Source organism: Canis lupus, chromosome 2 (genome assembly GCF_011100685.1).
Source record: "Canis lupus familiaris isolate Mischka breed German Shepherd chromosome 2, alternate assembly UU_Cfam_GSD_1.0, whole genome shotgun sequence".
NCBI lineage: Eukaryota > Metazoa > Chordata > Mammalia > Carnivora > Canidae > Canis > Canis lupus.
In genome coordinates, this window is record NC_049223.1 from 58,678,172 (window position 1) to 58,695,246 (window position 17,075).

The 17,075-nt window shown below is 51.1% G+C and overlaps 1 protein-coding gene across 4 annotated transcripts in view; it reads right to left on the bottom strand.

Annotated features, from left to right (window-relative positions):
- Window positions 1-7,340: 7,340 nt before the first annotated feature.
- SLC12A3 (solute carrier family 12 member 3) overlaps window positions 7,341-17,075 on the bottom strand; it is a 35,426-nt gene continuing 25,691 nt past the window's right edge. For all 4 annotated transcript variants that reach the window (XM_038530996.1, XM_038530998.1, XM_038530997.1 and 1 more), the window contains 3 exons: window positions 14,227-14,362; window positions 12,771-12,838; window positions 7,341-7,762 (listed from right to left, as the gene is read on the bottom strand). In XM_038530996.1, coding sequence (XP_038386924.1) covers window positions 7,621-7,762; window positions 12,771-12,838; window positions 14,227-14,362 — 346 coding nt within the window. In that variant the 3' untranslated portion in view covers window positions 7,341-7,620. The remainder of the gene's footprint in view (window positions 7,763-12,770; window positions 12,839-14,226; window positions 14,363-17,075) is intronic.

Genomic DNA, 17,075 nt, shown 5'->3' on the forward strand with positions numbered 1-17,075 from the left:
GGCAAATCCTCCCCTATGATGTGGCCAGTGATAGGGAAGAGTCTTTGCTTGATCAAGAAAAGAGGTATCTCAGACTGTGGTTCTCAGCCTTTGAGGAGTGTGACACCCACTTCCTGTTATTCCCCAACCATGTGTCTGATCTCTTAAAAGTGCTCATTCCATAACTTTTTTATTCAAAGAAAATTGAAACAGAGCTGGTTTTTGAAAACCCCAAGTGTCTCTTGAATAACAGACACCAAGGGGTATGGCCAGCCAAGATTGACAATTGGAGCCAACAATGGGCCTGATAGTTAATTGCATGATGGGTGCACTTCTAAACTTGGCCCTTACAAGGTTAAAAATGTACCCAAGCTTTATTTACTGGATAACTTAAACATACAGTTACTATATGCCCCAGCAATGCCACTCTTTTTTTTTTTTAAGATTTTTTTTTTTTTTTTTTTTTTTTATTCATGAGAGACACAGAGCAAGAGAGAGAGAGGCAGAGACACAGGCAGAGGGAGAAGCAGGCCCCATGCAGGGAGCCCGATGTGGGACTCGATCCCGGATCTCCAGGATCACACCCCAGGCTGCAGGCGGCACTAAACTGCTGCGCCACCAGGGCTGCCCAGCAATGCCACTCTTAAGTATATATCCAAAGCAATTGAAAATAGGAGTTTAAACAAAAACTTGTCCATGAATATTCATAGCAGCACTATTCACAATAGCCAAAAGGTAGAAAAAACTCAAATGTCCATCAACTGATGAGTGGATAAACAAAATGGAATATTATTCTGCTATAAAAAGGCATGAAGTACAATGCCTGGTGCCACATGGATGAGCCTCGAAAACATTATGCTTAGTGAAAGAAGCCAGACACAAAGACCACATATTACATGATTCTATTTATATGGAATATCCAGAATAGTCAAATTCATAGAGTCAGAAAGCAGATTAGTGATTGCCAGGGGTCAGTGGGGAGGGATTGCTTAAGGGGCTCAGATTTCCTTTTCAAGATGGCGAAAATGTTTTGGAGCTAGATGGTAGTGATGACCACACAACAATGTGAAGGTACTAGATGTCGCTGAAAGATACACTTTAACGCCAAGCCCTGCGCTGGGTGCTGGGGTGCAAAGATGAGTCAGACATGGTGGCCATCATGGCTGACGTGCACTCATTCAGCTCTCTCGGTGGTTAGAATATTGAAACATCCCACACCAGTTGGTAAACAGCCACCATCCTGAGTACCCTCCAGCTGCCCTGGCCCCTCCCCTGAGACTTCTAGATCTCACTACCATCTGATAACCCAAATGTTCACCCCAGTTACTACCTTCGTAGATGTCATAGTCAAATGGTGGACACTCTAGATTTTGCTCGAGAATGATTACCTCCTGCAGAATCTCAGACCTTGAAGTGCACACATACTGACCACAAACTACCCCGTTTTCTTCTCTGTCTCCCTCTCTCCCACTCCCACTGATCACCGTTTCTGTCCTCACACTACCAGCCCTGCAAAATCTCCTCAACTCTTGCTGTTCACTTCTGGCCTCTCTAACCACCTTGGAGCTCATGGTCAGCCATCTCCGTGTATTTTTATCATTCTCCTTGCCTCCCTCTTGACTTGGCCTTCCATTCTTTTTGTTGGCCAGCCCCATCGCTGGGGAATGTCTCACCTGTCTTCTGCATGTTTGTTTTCTGCCCTGGTGTTCAGGAGTCCTGCTGGGGAAAGTCACAAGGGCAGGCGTCCTAAGAGTTTTGCACCCTCAGGCTGGCAGATGTCAGCTCTGCCTTTCCTGCTGACAGGCAAAGTATCTCTCATATTTTGTTGATTCCCCGTTACTACCTCTTCGTCAATTAATTTCTTTCTTGCATCCTAAATCTTTCTGGTCTGACCTATAAATACTCCCAGTCTCTGTTACTCACCCTTACCTTTAATAGAGATATTTATTGCTCAATGAATATTCAAATGTTCCCCTCAGTTTCCCAGCACTCTTGCAGTTAGGTGGAACCATGAGATTGATTTGGCTAGTGGACTTCTAGTGGATGTGACATGTCACTTTTGGGCTGAAGCATTTGGAAGCCAGCACATGACATTCCAGCTCTCTTTTCTTTTCCTCAATTGAGTTGGAAGCTACTGGCTGAGGTGGTGTCCTCACTAGATGGGAGTAGTTTTGATCACGGGGTGTTGACATGGAGAAGAGAGGCACGGAAGAGTTGCCCAACCAGCCCAGAGATATTTGTAAAAGAGAAATCAAATTTTGCCACATGAATCACTAATATTTAGGGGGCAATTTGTTACTGCAGCATAGCCTAGCTTTGTACTGCCTGATACACACTCAAGATAATTATAATCAGAACACATAGAATCTGCTTCTCCCTCAAGTTTCCAACTCATTTTTCCCCCACTTTATTTTCCAAATGTTTCTCTCCATTGCTGGGTTTCTTGTATGTAAGTTCTGTATGCACATATGCTGCTTTCAAAATCTCCACAAATTATTCCTCAATCTCTGGTCCCTGGTTCAACACTATTCCAAAGTATTCTCTGCAAAGCTCCTAATGATGTCAATACCCCAAAATTCAACAGCATTCTTAGCAGCTTCAGCTCCTCTGCAGACGGCTGCTCTGAGAGTCCACTCTGCTTCTTCGTCCCTTTCTCTGGTGTCTTCTGAGAGCTTGATTACCCAGGTTCTCCTCCCCCACCCCATCAATGCTGGTTTTTAGGCTGCTTTGCTGGCGGCCCCTCCTTCCTGCCCCCTAAATATAGCCCATCTCAAGGTCTAGCCTGAAACCCTCTCCACTCACTGTACTTTCTCTCTTGATGAGCTCACTCAAACTTTGGCTTCAATGTTTCTGTTCATGAGTGTGACTCCCAAATCTATGTAAGGTCTCTGTTCTTAGAGAGCACCCAGCTCACAGTAGACACCTTTAGCTCTCTGAGCTCCAGGACCACAATTCTGCCCACTGGGATGACTTCGCACTTCCAAGTATCCTAAACCAGACCCACTTACTCTCTCTCCCTCCAGCAGGAAGCCTGTTACCTTGCCCTCCACATTACATGGTTTCTCCATCTTACAGCTGCCCAGGTTCATCTTTTTTGGGGCCCTATTTCCACCCACATATACATCTAGGAAATTCCTAGTTCTGGAATGTACAATTTCTTCACCCTCTCCTCCACCTCCTCCCTCTTTTCCATGCCCTCTGCTACTCTTAAGAGTGTTGGGCCTCACTAATTTAACTTTGTAGTCTACACAACTTCCTCCCTGGGTTGTGTAGACTTTTCTATTCCAGCCTCCTCCATCTCTTGTCCAGTCAAGCTTCCTAAAGCTCAGATCTGCCCCTTCACCTTCAGTGGCTCCCCAGTGCTTCTGAGTCAGTTATGAGCTCCCCAGCCTCAAAGTGGGGGCTTTCCACATTATGGCTTTCCTGATCTTAAGCTGGATCAGCCCTCATACTCCAGGAAAACTGGCTTATTTCTTGTTCTCCAAACAAGGGCTTTCCTTATTCAGATCCTTGCTCAAACTACTCCTGCCACCTGTCTGTAGAATCCTACCAATCATTCACACCTATTCAAAATACCATTTTCTCTGAGACTAGCCCAATTCCCTTGATCTTATGTGTTTGCTCCCTCTTTCACATCTTTAGAGCATTTTATTTGTAACTCTCTCATAAGCTGGGACAAAACCACATGTTCTCTCTTGACACCATCCTTCATCTGTATGACATTCTGCTATCTGTCCTTTAAGCCAGGTGGCTTGTCTCAAGACTCTACTCACATGATATTTTTAGAAACTGAATATATTTTAGCTCCATTTCAGGAAGTAGGGCTTATATGATGCTTGTTCTTTCAATCATAAGATTAACCTTCACTTCAAGGGGAGAATTACCAATGAAGCAGCGCCTGGGCTTTCCCACATCCCGCTTCTATGAACATTTCTGAATTTAGCAGCTTTTTTGGTGACTTCCTGTGCTAACCGTAGCTACAAGCCAAACCTGACTGCTTTGCATGTGATAGGGGGCCTCCCAGTCAGGTGGTTCTTCTGGAACATTCCAGCTAGTCTCAGCCCTGTAAAAGTCACCTCTCCCTCACCACACAAGAGAGGCCAGGCAGATGCATAAAAGAGAAATGTGGACTCTCCATGTGATAATGAGGCCCACTGTTTTCTGCCTGGGAGATAGAACTAAGCAAGCCTATTGGGTGAAAAATAGGCCATTACTGTGATTACTTCAAAGCCACAAGTCTGAGCAGGAATTGAAGGAAGATGTGAAATCTGGAGGCTGAAATGCTGAGGAGAAAATTGAGAGCTGACTAGACAGTGGCTCCCAGGGGACATAGGTGAGGTCCCCCTGCTGGGATGGCCAGTGTGGCTGTTGGCTGCTGCTGGGCCCTGTTCCATGCACCATGCAAGGGAAGACTATATGGGAAATACTTCGCACTGCTGAAACTCATGAAGGTGGAGGATTTTTAGCACCCAAAGGGAAAGAGAGAGAGAGATACACTGGGGATTGAAATCTGTTACCTTTTTGGTGCCCTATAGGATCAACAATGACTAGGAGAGCCTTCAAGAGCCCCCAGCAGGGCAGTAGGAAGTAGCAGCCAAGCGTGGGGCATGACTGCAGAATGTGTTCTCCATCCTACCCCCAGCACCCACCACTTTGATCAACCATGTGTGGGCCAAACCACAGTCATCAGCAGACCAGCTGACTGTTGACACCTGTTCTGGCCTAGCTCTCTCATTTCACAGACAGAGGCCCAGAGGGGTGAAGAGGTAGCTGAGGCTGCACAGCCAATTTTGAGGGGAGACAGAGATTCAGAGATTCACCTTGTCTCTTGGTGGCGAGGCTGTGACTCTCCACTTAACCCCTCCACCTCTCAGTTTGAGACAAACTTGAGAATACTCAGAGACTTTTATCAAAACAGAAGAAAATGAGTTCCCTGTGAGTCTGCAACACATGAAAGAGAAGCAAAGGGAATATAAGTGGCTCCTATGAATGTTCATGTGGAAATCTGGCAATATGACCTAAAGAACCAGTGAAAGCTCAGGGAAAAGTTCCAGCCAGGGTTGAGAAAACAGCACAGTTAATTTTTTCAAAACACTCAGCAGAGTTGAGAAACAGTATGTTCCAAAACAAATAAATTCTGTTGACTGAGTGAACATATTTTTTATTCATTGTTTTTGACCTTACTGTTAACTCAAGCCCCCCCCCCCTTTTTTTTAAACAAAGCTATTATCATTGTTCAAAATGTAGTTTCCAAGAGAGCAAAAATTGGTGGGTTTTTTTGTTTGTTTGCTTTTAATGCCCTAAGCTGGAGCATTCTCTGACCTTGGATCAGGGTCTCATCAATCTATTTATAAACTATTTGTCAGGAAGCAGTTTTCGATGTGGCTCTAGAAAGGCAAGCCTTCCCTGAGTGAGGCTTCACCTATCTGGGGTTGGGGGTTGGTCCCAGGTCTATAGAATGGCTCAGAGGCAGGACACTTCTCTGGTCTCTCAAGAACAGAGGAGCCATCCCTAGTGAGCTCAGCCAGGCACTTGGTCACTCTCAACACGTTCTGATACGTGAAACAAACTATAACAAGCCTGGGGGCCCAGAGCCTTCGGTCTCTGCAGCGAGAGCGCTTGCAAGACACTAAAGTCCTTTGCGTCTGGACACTAGAAAAGAGATTTCTGCCTTTGTGACTAAGTGGGCACTGCAGTGGGCTTGGAGGGGGCCTACCAGACCCAAAGATGCCTCCTTCCTTCATCCACCCTGAAGAAAGCGGCTATTGCAAGAAGGCCCGGCCACTGGTATCCCTCTAGGAATCCACTTGTCTACTGCTGGGGTGCATCTAGAGCTGCAATGCCTTTTCAGTGAGCCTTGCCCACATCTCCTAATATACATTCTGCTCTTGTGTCCCAGCTTGGTTGGTGCAAAAACTCTGAGAGTATCCAAACATCCTTCTTCCCCAGGTTCCCTGCAATCCCCATCCTACACTCACCCCCACTGCAGCCTCCTCTGCTTCCATCTTTTGCTGGTAGTTCCTCCTCCCCTGTTCTTTTCTCCAGCCTGGGGTGGGCTGTGGGCATTTCTTATCCTTTGCCAATCTGGTCACCTTTATGCCCCTTCTCAGCTTCTCCATTCCTGACCCACCAGACCTGCATCCCTAACCATACCTCTATCCTCTGTCTCCACTCAAACTTGAAAGTGAACATCCTTCCATGAGACACCCTTAATCTTGCCCCTCCTTTGAAGCGCTTTTTAAAAAGATATTATTTATTTATTCATGAGACACACACACACACACACAGACAGAGACAGAGAGAGAGAGGCAGAGACATAGGCAGAGGGAAAAGCAGATTCCATGCAGGGAGCCCGATGTAGGACTAGATCCTGGGATCACGTCCTGAGCCAAAGGCAGATGCTCAACTGCTGAGCCACCCACGCATCCCTTCTTTGTAGCTCTTCCTCAGTGTGCCCACCAGCCATACCCTGTCCTCGCATATGCTATTCATCCCCTTTCCTTCTCTGGAGGACATGCTGGGGAAATGACAATGATCCCTAACATGGCCTTTCTACATATCGTGAGTCACCAGCCATTTGTGGATTGCAGCCAACATTATAAAGAAAAAAAGAGGGGCACCTAGGTGGGTCAGTGGTTGAGCATCTGCCTTTGGCTCAGGTCGTGATCCCAAGGTCCTGGGATTGAGTCCTGCATCGGGCTCCCCACAGGGAGCCTGCTTCTCCCTCTGCCTATGTCTCTGCCTCTCTCTGTGTCTCTCATGAATAAATAAATAAAAATCTTTAAAAAGAGAAAAAGAAACAGCAAATATCAGAGTGCATTGCCCACAGTAAAGTATTGTTTTGTGACACGTTTATCATTTCAGTGTATGTTTGTTTCAAGTCTCAACATAAAAGATATTTCTTACCATGGGTTGCGACCTAAATGAGTTTAAGAGTCCCTGGTCTACCAAAGAACCAACCCAAACGCTGAAGACACATTATGGAAAGTGAAGAGAGTGAGAAGTGGTTAAAGAAATTTGCATCATGGAGGCTCAAAGGGCTCTGTGATTCCTCCTTTGTAAGGGCTGCAGGGGGTCACCCATCCTCCTGACTGGCAGCCACATACACACTAAGCACTCTAACTTATATTTGCATGTAAATCAAAGACTGGGGGCACCTGAGTGACTCAGTTGGTTAAGCATCTGCCTTCTGCTCAGGTCATGATCCCAGAGTCCTGGGATCAAGCCCTGTGTTGGGCTCCCTGTTCAGTGGGGAGCTCTCTCCTTCTTCTCCCTCTGCGTCTCCCCCAGCTCATGCTCTCTCTGTCTCTCTCAAATAAACAAAATCTAAAAAAAAAAAAAAAAAAAAAAAAATCAAAGACTGGAATCTTAATTCGTTGTAATCAAGATCAAAAGAAAACTTAAAAGGAAAATGGAACCACCAGAGAATTTTCCACACAATTTCATCTACTACTTCTCTAGCCCATACAAACAAAGCCCAGAGGACAGGTCCACTGGGAGTGGGGTCCAGCCAAAGTTTGGAAATCTGTCAGCTTCTTCAGTCAGATCATCAGATGCTTAAGCACAACAGGACATGTATCTTGTCCCCACGGATGGGTGGATGTCCCAGGCACCCTCAGCTTTGGGTATCCTAGCCTGGAATTACTGGCAGTAAAAGGTGAGCACGTTTTCCTGGTTTCCTCGGATCAGGATGACCGGCGGTCTGAGGTCTTGGGACAGCGTCTCCAGCCAGGCCATGTACAGCGAGCTCGGGCACTTCCCCTTCCTCCCTATAGGCAAGGTACTGCAAGGCAGGAAGAAGCAGCAGTAAGACTTATCGGGAGCCCTTCCCCGCACAGCCCAGCTTTCGGATCAGGAATGCTTGTTTACTGACTCCTTCATTGCTCCTTCTTCCTAGCTACCCACTGAATGACCTCTTGCTCTCCTTAAAAGCACGACTCCAAATGTACCTTCAGCCACAAAGCTGGTGGCCAAACAAAGCCATGGCCTGCAAGACTCACACAATCTGGTCTCCACCAACACCCACAACCTCTCCTCCTTCTACCCTTGTCCTCGCTCACAACCCTACAGCCATAATGGCTTTCTTTCCATTCCTGAAAAAAAGAATGGCAAGCTTGCTCCTGCCCCAGGGCCTCTGCGTGTGATGCTGTCCCCACCCCGAAGGCAGTGCCTCCCACTCTCCACCTGGTTGGCTCCTTCAGATCACTCAGGCCTTGGCTCACCGGTGCCTCCTTCTCCTTCTCGGGTCAACCCCCGCGGAACAGGCTGGCGCCAGGTGTGGGCGGTCGGTGGTTCTGGTTCGCGGAGGGGCCTTCGGAGCAGGCCTGCTTGTCCCCCTCTATCAGAGCACCCTGTTTCATTGCCTCACAGCCCTTCCCACTCTCCAAACTCTTCATTTGTTTGTTGTCGGTCTCCCCCTGCAGACGGTATGTCCGTATGTCTGGGCCAGGTCTGTCTCGCTCGCTACCCTTTCCCTGGGCCTAGAGCACAGTCTGACGAGTGCGTGGTCTTGCCCCCTCAGGCCACCCGCTGACGGGCCTGTGGCCGCCACGATGTGATGTGTGTCCCTGCCCAGGCTCCTGCCATGTGTGGGGGCCCTGGGAGCAGCTCCCCCAGGGGCGGGCCTGGTCCACACTGCAGTGCCCTGCAGATCACGAGGTGCCCTGGGGCTGCCGTTCGGCCACATAATCTCGGCCATTTCAGGAGGTGACTTTCTCACCATCTTGCGATTCCAAAAATGCTTCAGGACGACCGACCGCAGCCGCCCTGCTCCTGACTGCGGGACAAGGACAGGATCTCACAGGCACCGGCACCTCCCTGGGGCTGCACTTTCCAGGCTGTTCTCCTACCGGGACACCCCTGGCCACTATTTCATCTGAAGCTCAGCACAACCGTGGGGAACGGGGTGGCGCCTGCGGGACTGGCCTTCTACCCCGCCTAGGGCCCTGGGGACAAAGGACAGCGCTGGGTGACTCTGGCCGCAGGGAAGCGTGGGAGAGGCCTGCCCCTCCTCGGCCACGTGGCTCTGGCAGGTGGCTCCCTGCCTTCAGCCTGTGTCTTCTCCTGCCTGGAGTGAGGACATACACACCTCCCTCCTAGGGTGTTGGTGAGCCCTAGAGAGGACAAAGCACACACAGGGCACGGCGCAGGGCCTGGCTCCTGGGAAGCACCTCCCCTCCGTAAGCTGTTGTCGCACTGACTGCTGTTTGGCAGCAGGACACAACAAGCTGGTGAGCGGCAGAGCTGGGACTCCACCCAAGGTCCTGGGATCCTCCCTCCCCGGCCACCTCTGCTCACAGCGACCCTCACCTCTGCTGAGCAGGCCAACAGGGGTCCCTGAACTCCTGTCCCTGCCTTAAAATTCCATCCTCGAAGCCTCCCCTGGGATCACCTCTACCCTCCTGTAGAAAGGAAGGACCTAGGGGCGCCTGGGTGGCTCAGTCGGTTCAGCATCTGACTCTTGATTTTAGCCCAGGTCCTGATCTCAGGGTTCTGGGATTGAGCCCCACATCAGGCTCTGGCACAGCATGGAGTCTGCTTGTCTGTCTTCCTCTGCTCCTCCTCCCCCTACTCTCTTTCTCTCTCAAATAAATAAAATCTTTTTTTTTTTTTTTTTTTTTAAGAGCAAGATCCCCACGACGGGGAAAGGCCACAGGAACGGGGGTATTTCATTAAGCTAGTGTCACCTTAATTAGAACATGTTTGTATCTGGTGACTCTCAAGGAGAAAGGGAAGTGGAAAGATGGAAACCAAACTTTCCTGATTTCACAGTGATGCTGAGGTTTCGGTTACGTTGACAAAGCTCTCTGGGAACTCCTGCCTCATTCTCAGGCATTGAATTCAGAAATTTCAAAGGCCGAGAGGGGGCCAGTGGCTGCATTCTCAGGGGCAGGGGACACCCATCCCTCATGCTGTGGCCTTGCAGGCTTCAGCATCATGTTCCCTTCCTCAGCTGAGCCTATCCGCCTGTCCACCTGTCTGCCTGTCCACCTGTTCACCCGTCCAAGGAAGAGACTCACTTTGTACTCCGCCCCTGTGGCAGTCAATGACATTCGACTCCTGCTCCCAGGATGTGTGCCCTGGCAGCTACTAATCTTCAGAAACAAAGCCGCTCCAGAACAGAGGAACATCTTGTTCAGATTCGCAACTCTTGGCCACAAAGGCAGCCTTGGACCTAACCTGGACCCAGAGCTTCAAAAACCCAATCCCCACTTCACGGCTGTAGGATCATCCCAGGCAAGTTGCCTGACTCCTCTGAGACTCAGTTTCCCTCTTTTTAAAGTGTGTGTGTTGTGGGTGAGGTGGGGGGGGGGTGTAAAACAGAACCAACACAGAGAGTTTTGAAAATTACTAAGGCCTGATGCCTCAAGTGTGGCTCAATCAATAAAATGTAATGCTGATTATTATTATTTCATTACTAATATTTGCCTTGAAGAGGGCATCTTTATAGAAAAAGAGAGGGGTGTAGACCCAAAAGTGAGACCAGAAATAGGTTGTTCATCTAGGCAAAGGTTGTTGGCTTGGTTTATTATCTTACAAGGCTGGTCTATCAGCTGCTCGGATTAAGCTGAACTCAAACACGGGCCATTAACCAGATAAACTGCTGATGGGTAGACAACAACCAACCAAGTTCTGCCCCAAACCTGCTCTAGAAAATGGTCTGAGTACACACCTCAAAATGCCGCAAAGTGTAATTTTATCTTTCCCTTCGAGGCTGGGGAGAATTTTTTTCCTTCCTCAGAATTTCTGGGGAATGCAATTTCCTCCACCTCAGACCCTGATCTGGAAAGAACTGAAGAATTTGTTAGATCCTGGTGCCAATGAAAGTGATCCTGACAACCTTTAGAAACACTGGGTGGGCATGTCTCTGGGTTGGAGACTGGCAATGCAAAGATGCAACTGCTGTGCCCTCCTGGTGAAGGTGGCCCGACAGCCAGGGCCCCTTCGGGCAGTAGCTGTAGTTGGTGTCATGACCATGGGGTGGGATGCCGTGTGCAGGCCTCTTTCTAGAGTGACTGGACTTGGGGCGCTTGGGTGGCTCATTTGGTGAAGTGTTTGCCTTTGGCTCAGGTCATAATCTAGGGCTTGTGGGACTGAGCCCCACATCAGGCTCCCTACTGAGCAAGGAGTCTGCTTTTCCCTTTCCTTCTGATTGCACACACACTCTCTCTCTTTCATAAATAAATAAATAAATAAATAAATAAATAAATAAATAATCTTAAAAAAATAGTGACGGACTCATGATTATTTGTGTTGACTACTCTCCCAAAGGCTGGTAGGTGGGGACTGGCTTTCTGTCTGAAATCTGGGGGATAGGGGAGTGGGGTGGAAGAGGTCCAGCAGAGGTCCAGCAGATGCTCACCTCTCAGGATGAAATTTCTCATCTTATGGCTTGAGAGACTGATTTACTTTAGTGGCAAATAAACTTAAAATCACAGCATGTAAGAGTGAAGGAGAATCTTGGAAATAATTGGGCTGAACTCTTCTTCATAATCAGGGAGACTGAGATGTGGAGAAATAGGATTACTTGCCCAAGGCCACACAGTGAGCAAAGACAACGTGCAAACCTGCTTCTCTGGTACTCAAGAAGAGGCTATTTGGCACATTCCAGGTACCACACTCAAGGAAAGTTCTGGAGAGTCGTCCTCCCATCTCGCACTCTGACCCAGTCCACAACCTAGGCCAGCCTTGCCCTAGGAACATTCTCTGCTCACAGAGAAATGCAGCCCTTTCTCTTACTACAGTTCCCACATCAAGGGAACATGAGGTACTTTCTCTACAAAAAAGTAATCTCCCTCCGAGCCCCAGGGAGCACTGTTCCAGCAGAGCCAGCTTCATGGGGGTGCAGGCTGTGCAGTCACATGCCCCTGCCCCTTCCCCTGGACTTAGAAGGCTCCTGGGCTGGGTTCAATCCTCTGCTGCTGCCATCTTGCCATTCTTAGTAATTTTTTAACAAGAGGCCCCACATTTTCATTGTGCACTGGGGCCATAAATGGTGAGCTTGATCCTGGTTTCAGGGTAGGAGAAAACAGGTTCTGCAGGCTTCTTGGCTGTCCTGAGGAACTCCCAGGTGGCCAGCCCTCAGGAAATGTAAGCCAGGTCAGGAACACGCCTTGCCAACCACCCCCGACCCCCTGAGCTAGGCTGCTCTGGGAGAGGCGTCTCAGAGGGCTTGGCTGACCGTGGCCTCTGAGAATAGAGCCACCCCGAGGCCCTCTCCGCCACTGCCACCTTTCGCCTCACCTTGCACCTACCCAGCTTCGGCCCGTATCCCCCTGGAGTGGCTCAGAGCTTGACACAAGGAGCAGCGGTGGCGGAGGCCGGAGGGCCTGGCAGGCATGGAGCCTGGCACCACGGGCCTCTGCCTCTGCTGCCCAGGCTTGGCGCCAACATCAATCAGGGCTGGCCCGTGGCCAAAGAGGGCTGGGTGATTCCCAAATAACCAGGAATCAATTTTCTTCTGGAACGAGTGGGGTCCTCCCTGCCAAGCTGAGTTTGGCAGGAAAAGGTGGTGAACAGAGGAAAAACGGTGGTGAGGAGGGTCGGTGAGGCCTGGGTCGTGTGAGGTCCTCGACCTCTGCCAGCTGGCACTCAGGCGAGGGGTGTGGAGCCGAGCAGGCCCGGCCACCGGCCAAGAAGCCACCTGGGCTGTCTCCTGGGGCTTTGGGCCCTTCGGCCTCACGGGGAAGGGCTTGGATTCTCGGCCGGGGAGCACTTCCCGAGCCCCTTCCCAGAGTGGACATCCTGGGCTGCTGTGATGGGCTCCCCCCGCCCTCCCAGGGGCTACTTACATGACCACCAGAGCAGCATCCCGGGAGGAATCCAGTAGAATCTCATTCAGCCTCACTTGCCGAAGGGACTGGAGAAATTGAGAAGCCATGTGGTCACTGCCCACAACGTCAGGAGGGGCCCCCGACAAGTCTGGGGGCTTCCTTTAACACTTCACACCAGATGCCTGAACTGTTCCCCTAAATGGTCACAAACTCTCCTTCCTCCGAGATGGAAGGGGACCCCCAGAGTAACTGAGTACCAAGTTCACCTCCTTGGGAGACCCTCCTTGGCTTTTCCTTATTTCCACGACTGGGGGGCATAGTTGGGAGAGAGAGCACCTGCCATGGTGTGGGGTGAGCTCACAGCCCTGATGGCTCACAGCAGAGGGAACCTGAGCAAGGCACGTGGCCTCCCTGAGCCTCACTGTTTTCACTGTAAAATGAGTACAATAACCTCCCCTCCAGGGGAATTTGGGCAGCATCGAGGGAGATAGCCCATGCAAAAGCCCATGGATGTCAAGGGCCTGGCACACGGAAGGCCCCCGATAAGGTCGACTCAGAGCAGAAGTGGGACATGCTTCCTGCCCCACCCCCACCCCCTGCAACAGGGCAGGCCACAGCCTTCTTTGGATGCTACACCTGAATCCAGTATTTTCCAAGGGGCTGTGAGCCCTCAGGGGCAGGGCCTCAGGGCTGACGGATCAGAGTTCCCCAAAGCTTTGTGTGAGGTTGGGCTGTGGGGGAGATTCCTTCCCACCCTAAGGCCTGTTTCCAGAGTGTTCAGAAATGATTGATGCTCGGAGTCTGATCGTGGGAGGTCATCCCCTTTGAGAGAACAGAAAACTTTGGGGAAGCGAGTTCACTGAGATCACAGGCTCCAGAGCCTGTGCTGATGACATTCTAGGGGGAACAATTCTTCATGGTGGAAACTGCCCTGCAGGTTGTAGGATGTTTAATAGTGTCCCAGGGTCTCTACTCACTAAGTGACAGTAGCAATCCCACCTTCCAGTGGTGACAGCCAGAAATGTTCCCAAAGCTGCCAAATATCCTCTGGGGGTAAGGTGGGGTGAGGGGATCACTGACCTGGAGCACACAGGGAGTGGAACTGTGACACCGCCCCCCCCACCACCCCCCAGCTCCCTAACCGCTCGCCTCATCTTCAAGCAACCACAGCAGCCACCACTGTTCTTGTAGGCCTTGAAGAATCTGGAAGACACTGTCTGGCCGGGGGTGGCCATGGCTTCAGGCTACATATAGGGTGGGGTCCACTGGCTAAGGACCAAGAATGGCTCTGAGTTCCACAACCAGTTTACCCCGCATCTGTGGCTGGAGGTTACCTCAGAGGCTGGGGCATGGTGGAGGGGGACGGTCAAGGGGAAGGCATTAAGGAAGTTCAGGACAGATGGGGCACATGGCCCTGACCCAGAGGAGCGCCCTGACCCCCACCCCACCCCAGCCAGGCCCTTCTCTCTAGTACCTTGACTCTGTTCTTATTAATCTCCTCATCTGAGATCTTCCAGGGACAGTCCCGCCTCATCTCTGCAACAGTGGCCTCGTCCTTGAAACCGTCATTCAGGCGGAAGGGTGCAATCATGTCCTCAAAACGCTTGGTGCTAGGGACAGAGAGCAGTTGAGACCGGGTGAGATGGCCCAGTTTCCAGGGAAACCAGGTTCCCTGAGGTAGATGGAGATGGGCGCCACAGGGAGGGACACCCTTTTTAGGCTGAACCCATTCTGCCCCTGTGGTTTCCATCAAAGCAACTTCCACGTAGAAATCAGCACAGGCAGCTGGGTCTGGCATTCAACCGGACTTGCACCAGTTGTCCGCAATGACTGCCCTGGGATCCACCTCCTCCCACCCAACCGCTCCCTGAGTAGTGCCTGAGCACGATCCTGTGCCAGGCTCTGTGCTACACACCAATGCACAAACCCTACAATGCCCCCTATTTACAGCGCTCACAGTCTGCTGGGCAGTAACTAGGCAAGTCCAGATCACAAGTTTTATGAAGGCACAAACTAGGTATCAGGACATGAAATATTTGGGGCAGGGAAGGCCTCCCTGAGGCTGAAGGATGCCTGTCTTTCTGCAGCTAGCTCTTCACAGGCCAGCAGGTGCTGGGCCACACAGAACTGAAGGTGCAAAGGTCCTGGGGCAAAAGTGTGTCTGGTCTATTTGAGGAGCAGTGAAGGAGCCAGTCTGGCCAGAGCAAGGTGAGTGCAGAGGAAAGTGGGGTGAGGTGAGAACACAGAAGTGTGAGAGCCCAGACCAGGCAGGCTTTCCTATTTGCCCTGAGTGAGATGGAAAGCTGATGGAGGCTGTTCTGTGTGACTTGACTTCCATGATTAGAAATAGGGATTTGAGGGGGCACCTAGTGGCCCAGTCAGTTAAGCGTCTGCCTTCTGCTCAGGTCATAGGTTCCTGGGAGGGAGCTCTCCAAAGGGGAGTCTGTTCCTCCCTCTCCCTCTGCTCCTCCCCTCTCTGTGTGCTCTCTCTCTTTCAAATAAATAAGTAAAATCTTTAAAAAATATATAGAAATTTGGACTGGTCGGCCTTCAGAGGAAGGCACCTGCAGCCATGTGGATGGATGAGCTCACACTGGGGACAGGCATGAGAAAAGAGTCCAGGGCCGGATCCCATCTCTGACCAGAGAAAGGAGGAAGGGCCGGCAATTGGAACCGACAGAAGGGCCACTGCCGCAGGAGGAATCCTGTGGAGGCTGAGGGCTCTGAAGCCAAAGGAAGAGCTGTCTCAAGAAGGATTGCGGTGTGGGATACAGCGGGGAGGGAGAGGGAGGGACTCTGCGGGCGATGACGCCCGGTGGGGGGAGCGCGGCGGGGGGGCTCCGGGAGGAAGTGGCCACAGTGGGTGTGGATGTCTCTGCAGAAGTTTGCCCGAAGGAGAGGGAGCGGGCCAGGAAGTGGAGGCAGGGAAGGGCCAAGGCCGGGGTTCTAAGGATCAGGGCTGCTGGATGGGGTCTGCGGCTCCCTGGGCCTCCCCCACCCGGAAGGTATTCCTGCTGCCTCTGTTCCGGGCCTGTCTCCAGCCTTTGCTCCTAGGCCAACAAGACAGCCGCATCCTCTCGCACATTCTAGTGCATCTCTGCAGCGCTCCCCGTGGCTCTGGACTTCCTCCAGCCTGTGTGGGGCCTGCGGAAACGCTGGCGGCCCCGGGGCTGGGATTTACTCATCGACCCCCCCCCCCCCACCCCCGACCCTGGCACAGGGTAGGAGCCCCAGTGTCCATCACCACTGACACATTCCTTTCTTCTCCTCTTGAGTTCCTTCCGTCTCCAGATAATGGGGACTATAAGGGAGATGTAGAGGTCAGGACAGACCTTATGTTACGGAGGAGATGGAGTCCCGGAAAACCTCGTTCACATGGATTTACATAAAGCAAGCCCGATTATAAATGTTAGCTTCAGAATAGGGATTGAATCATTGAGCAAGTGAGGCGTCATCCCTCTGATCCTGCCATTGAGCCTAGCTACACGTTCTCGCGGGGGTTTGCTTAAAGTCCGTGCGTAGAGGGAAGAGGAGAGTTGTGGCCCAGACCCTCCAACATTTTCCCCACCCCTAGAACCCGTGTGTTCACATAAATAACATCAGGACTGTAGTGGCCACGCTTCTGCCTCAGGGCCTTTGCACATTTGGTTCTGTTTGCTCTAGAACCCCTCAGCCCCATGGAAGGGACAAGCCTGTGCCATGGCCCCTGCCCTCCAGCCTTGTGTCTCTGAGCACATGACTGTGCCAACCCTGGCCATGGCCAACTGCAGCAAAGGTAGACATGAAATGGGCTTTGCCGCAACCTCTTTGTTGACCTAGCAGGAAAGGATGAGCTGGGCCCGTCACAGTTCCTGTTTCAGGAACTTAAGTTGGGCAAGGCTCAGAGAAGGAAGCAAGTCTGTAGTGGAGCCGAGACCTCATGAAAGGGTCAAGGTCTAGAGCTCAGAAGCCACAAGTAGACAGAAGCCATCGATGCAGCATTTACTCTGGGCTGGACACTGTGGCACTGTAAGCACTTTACACGGACTGCCTTTAGGACAGTGGTTCTCCACGTGAAGTGCCTGGACCAGCACCTGAGAGCTTGCTAGGAACGCAGGTTCTCAGGCCCTGCCCCAGACCTACTGACTCAAGAATCTTGGGGTGGGGCGGGAGGAGGGGGACTCAGCGAGCTGTGTTTTCATAAGCCCTCCCCGAGTTTCTGACACAGGCCGAAGTTTGAGAACCACGGCTTTATGAAAACCTTCAGGGTGTTGGCTAAACTCTAGAAATGTTTGAGTAGCAAGCAAGACCCCTCCCCCACTCCCCACAGGTCCAAGGGGTCCC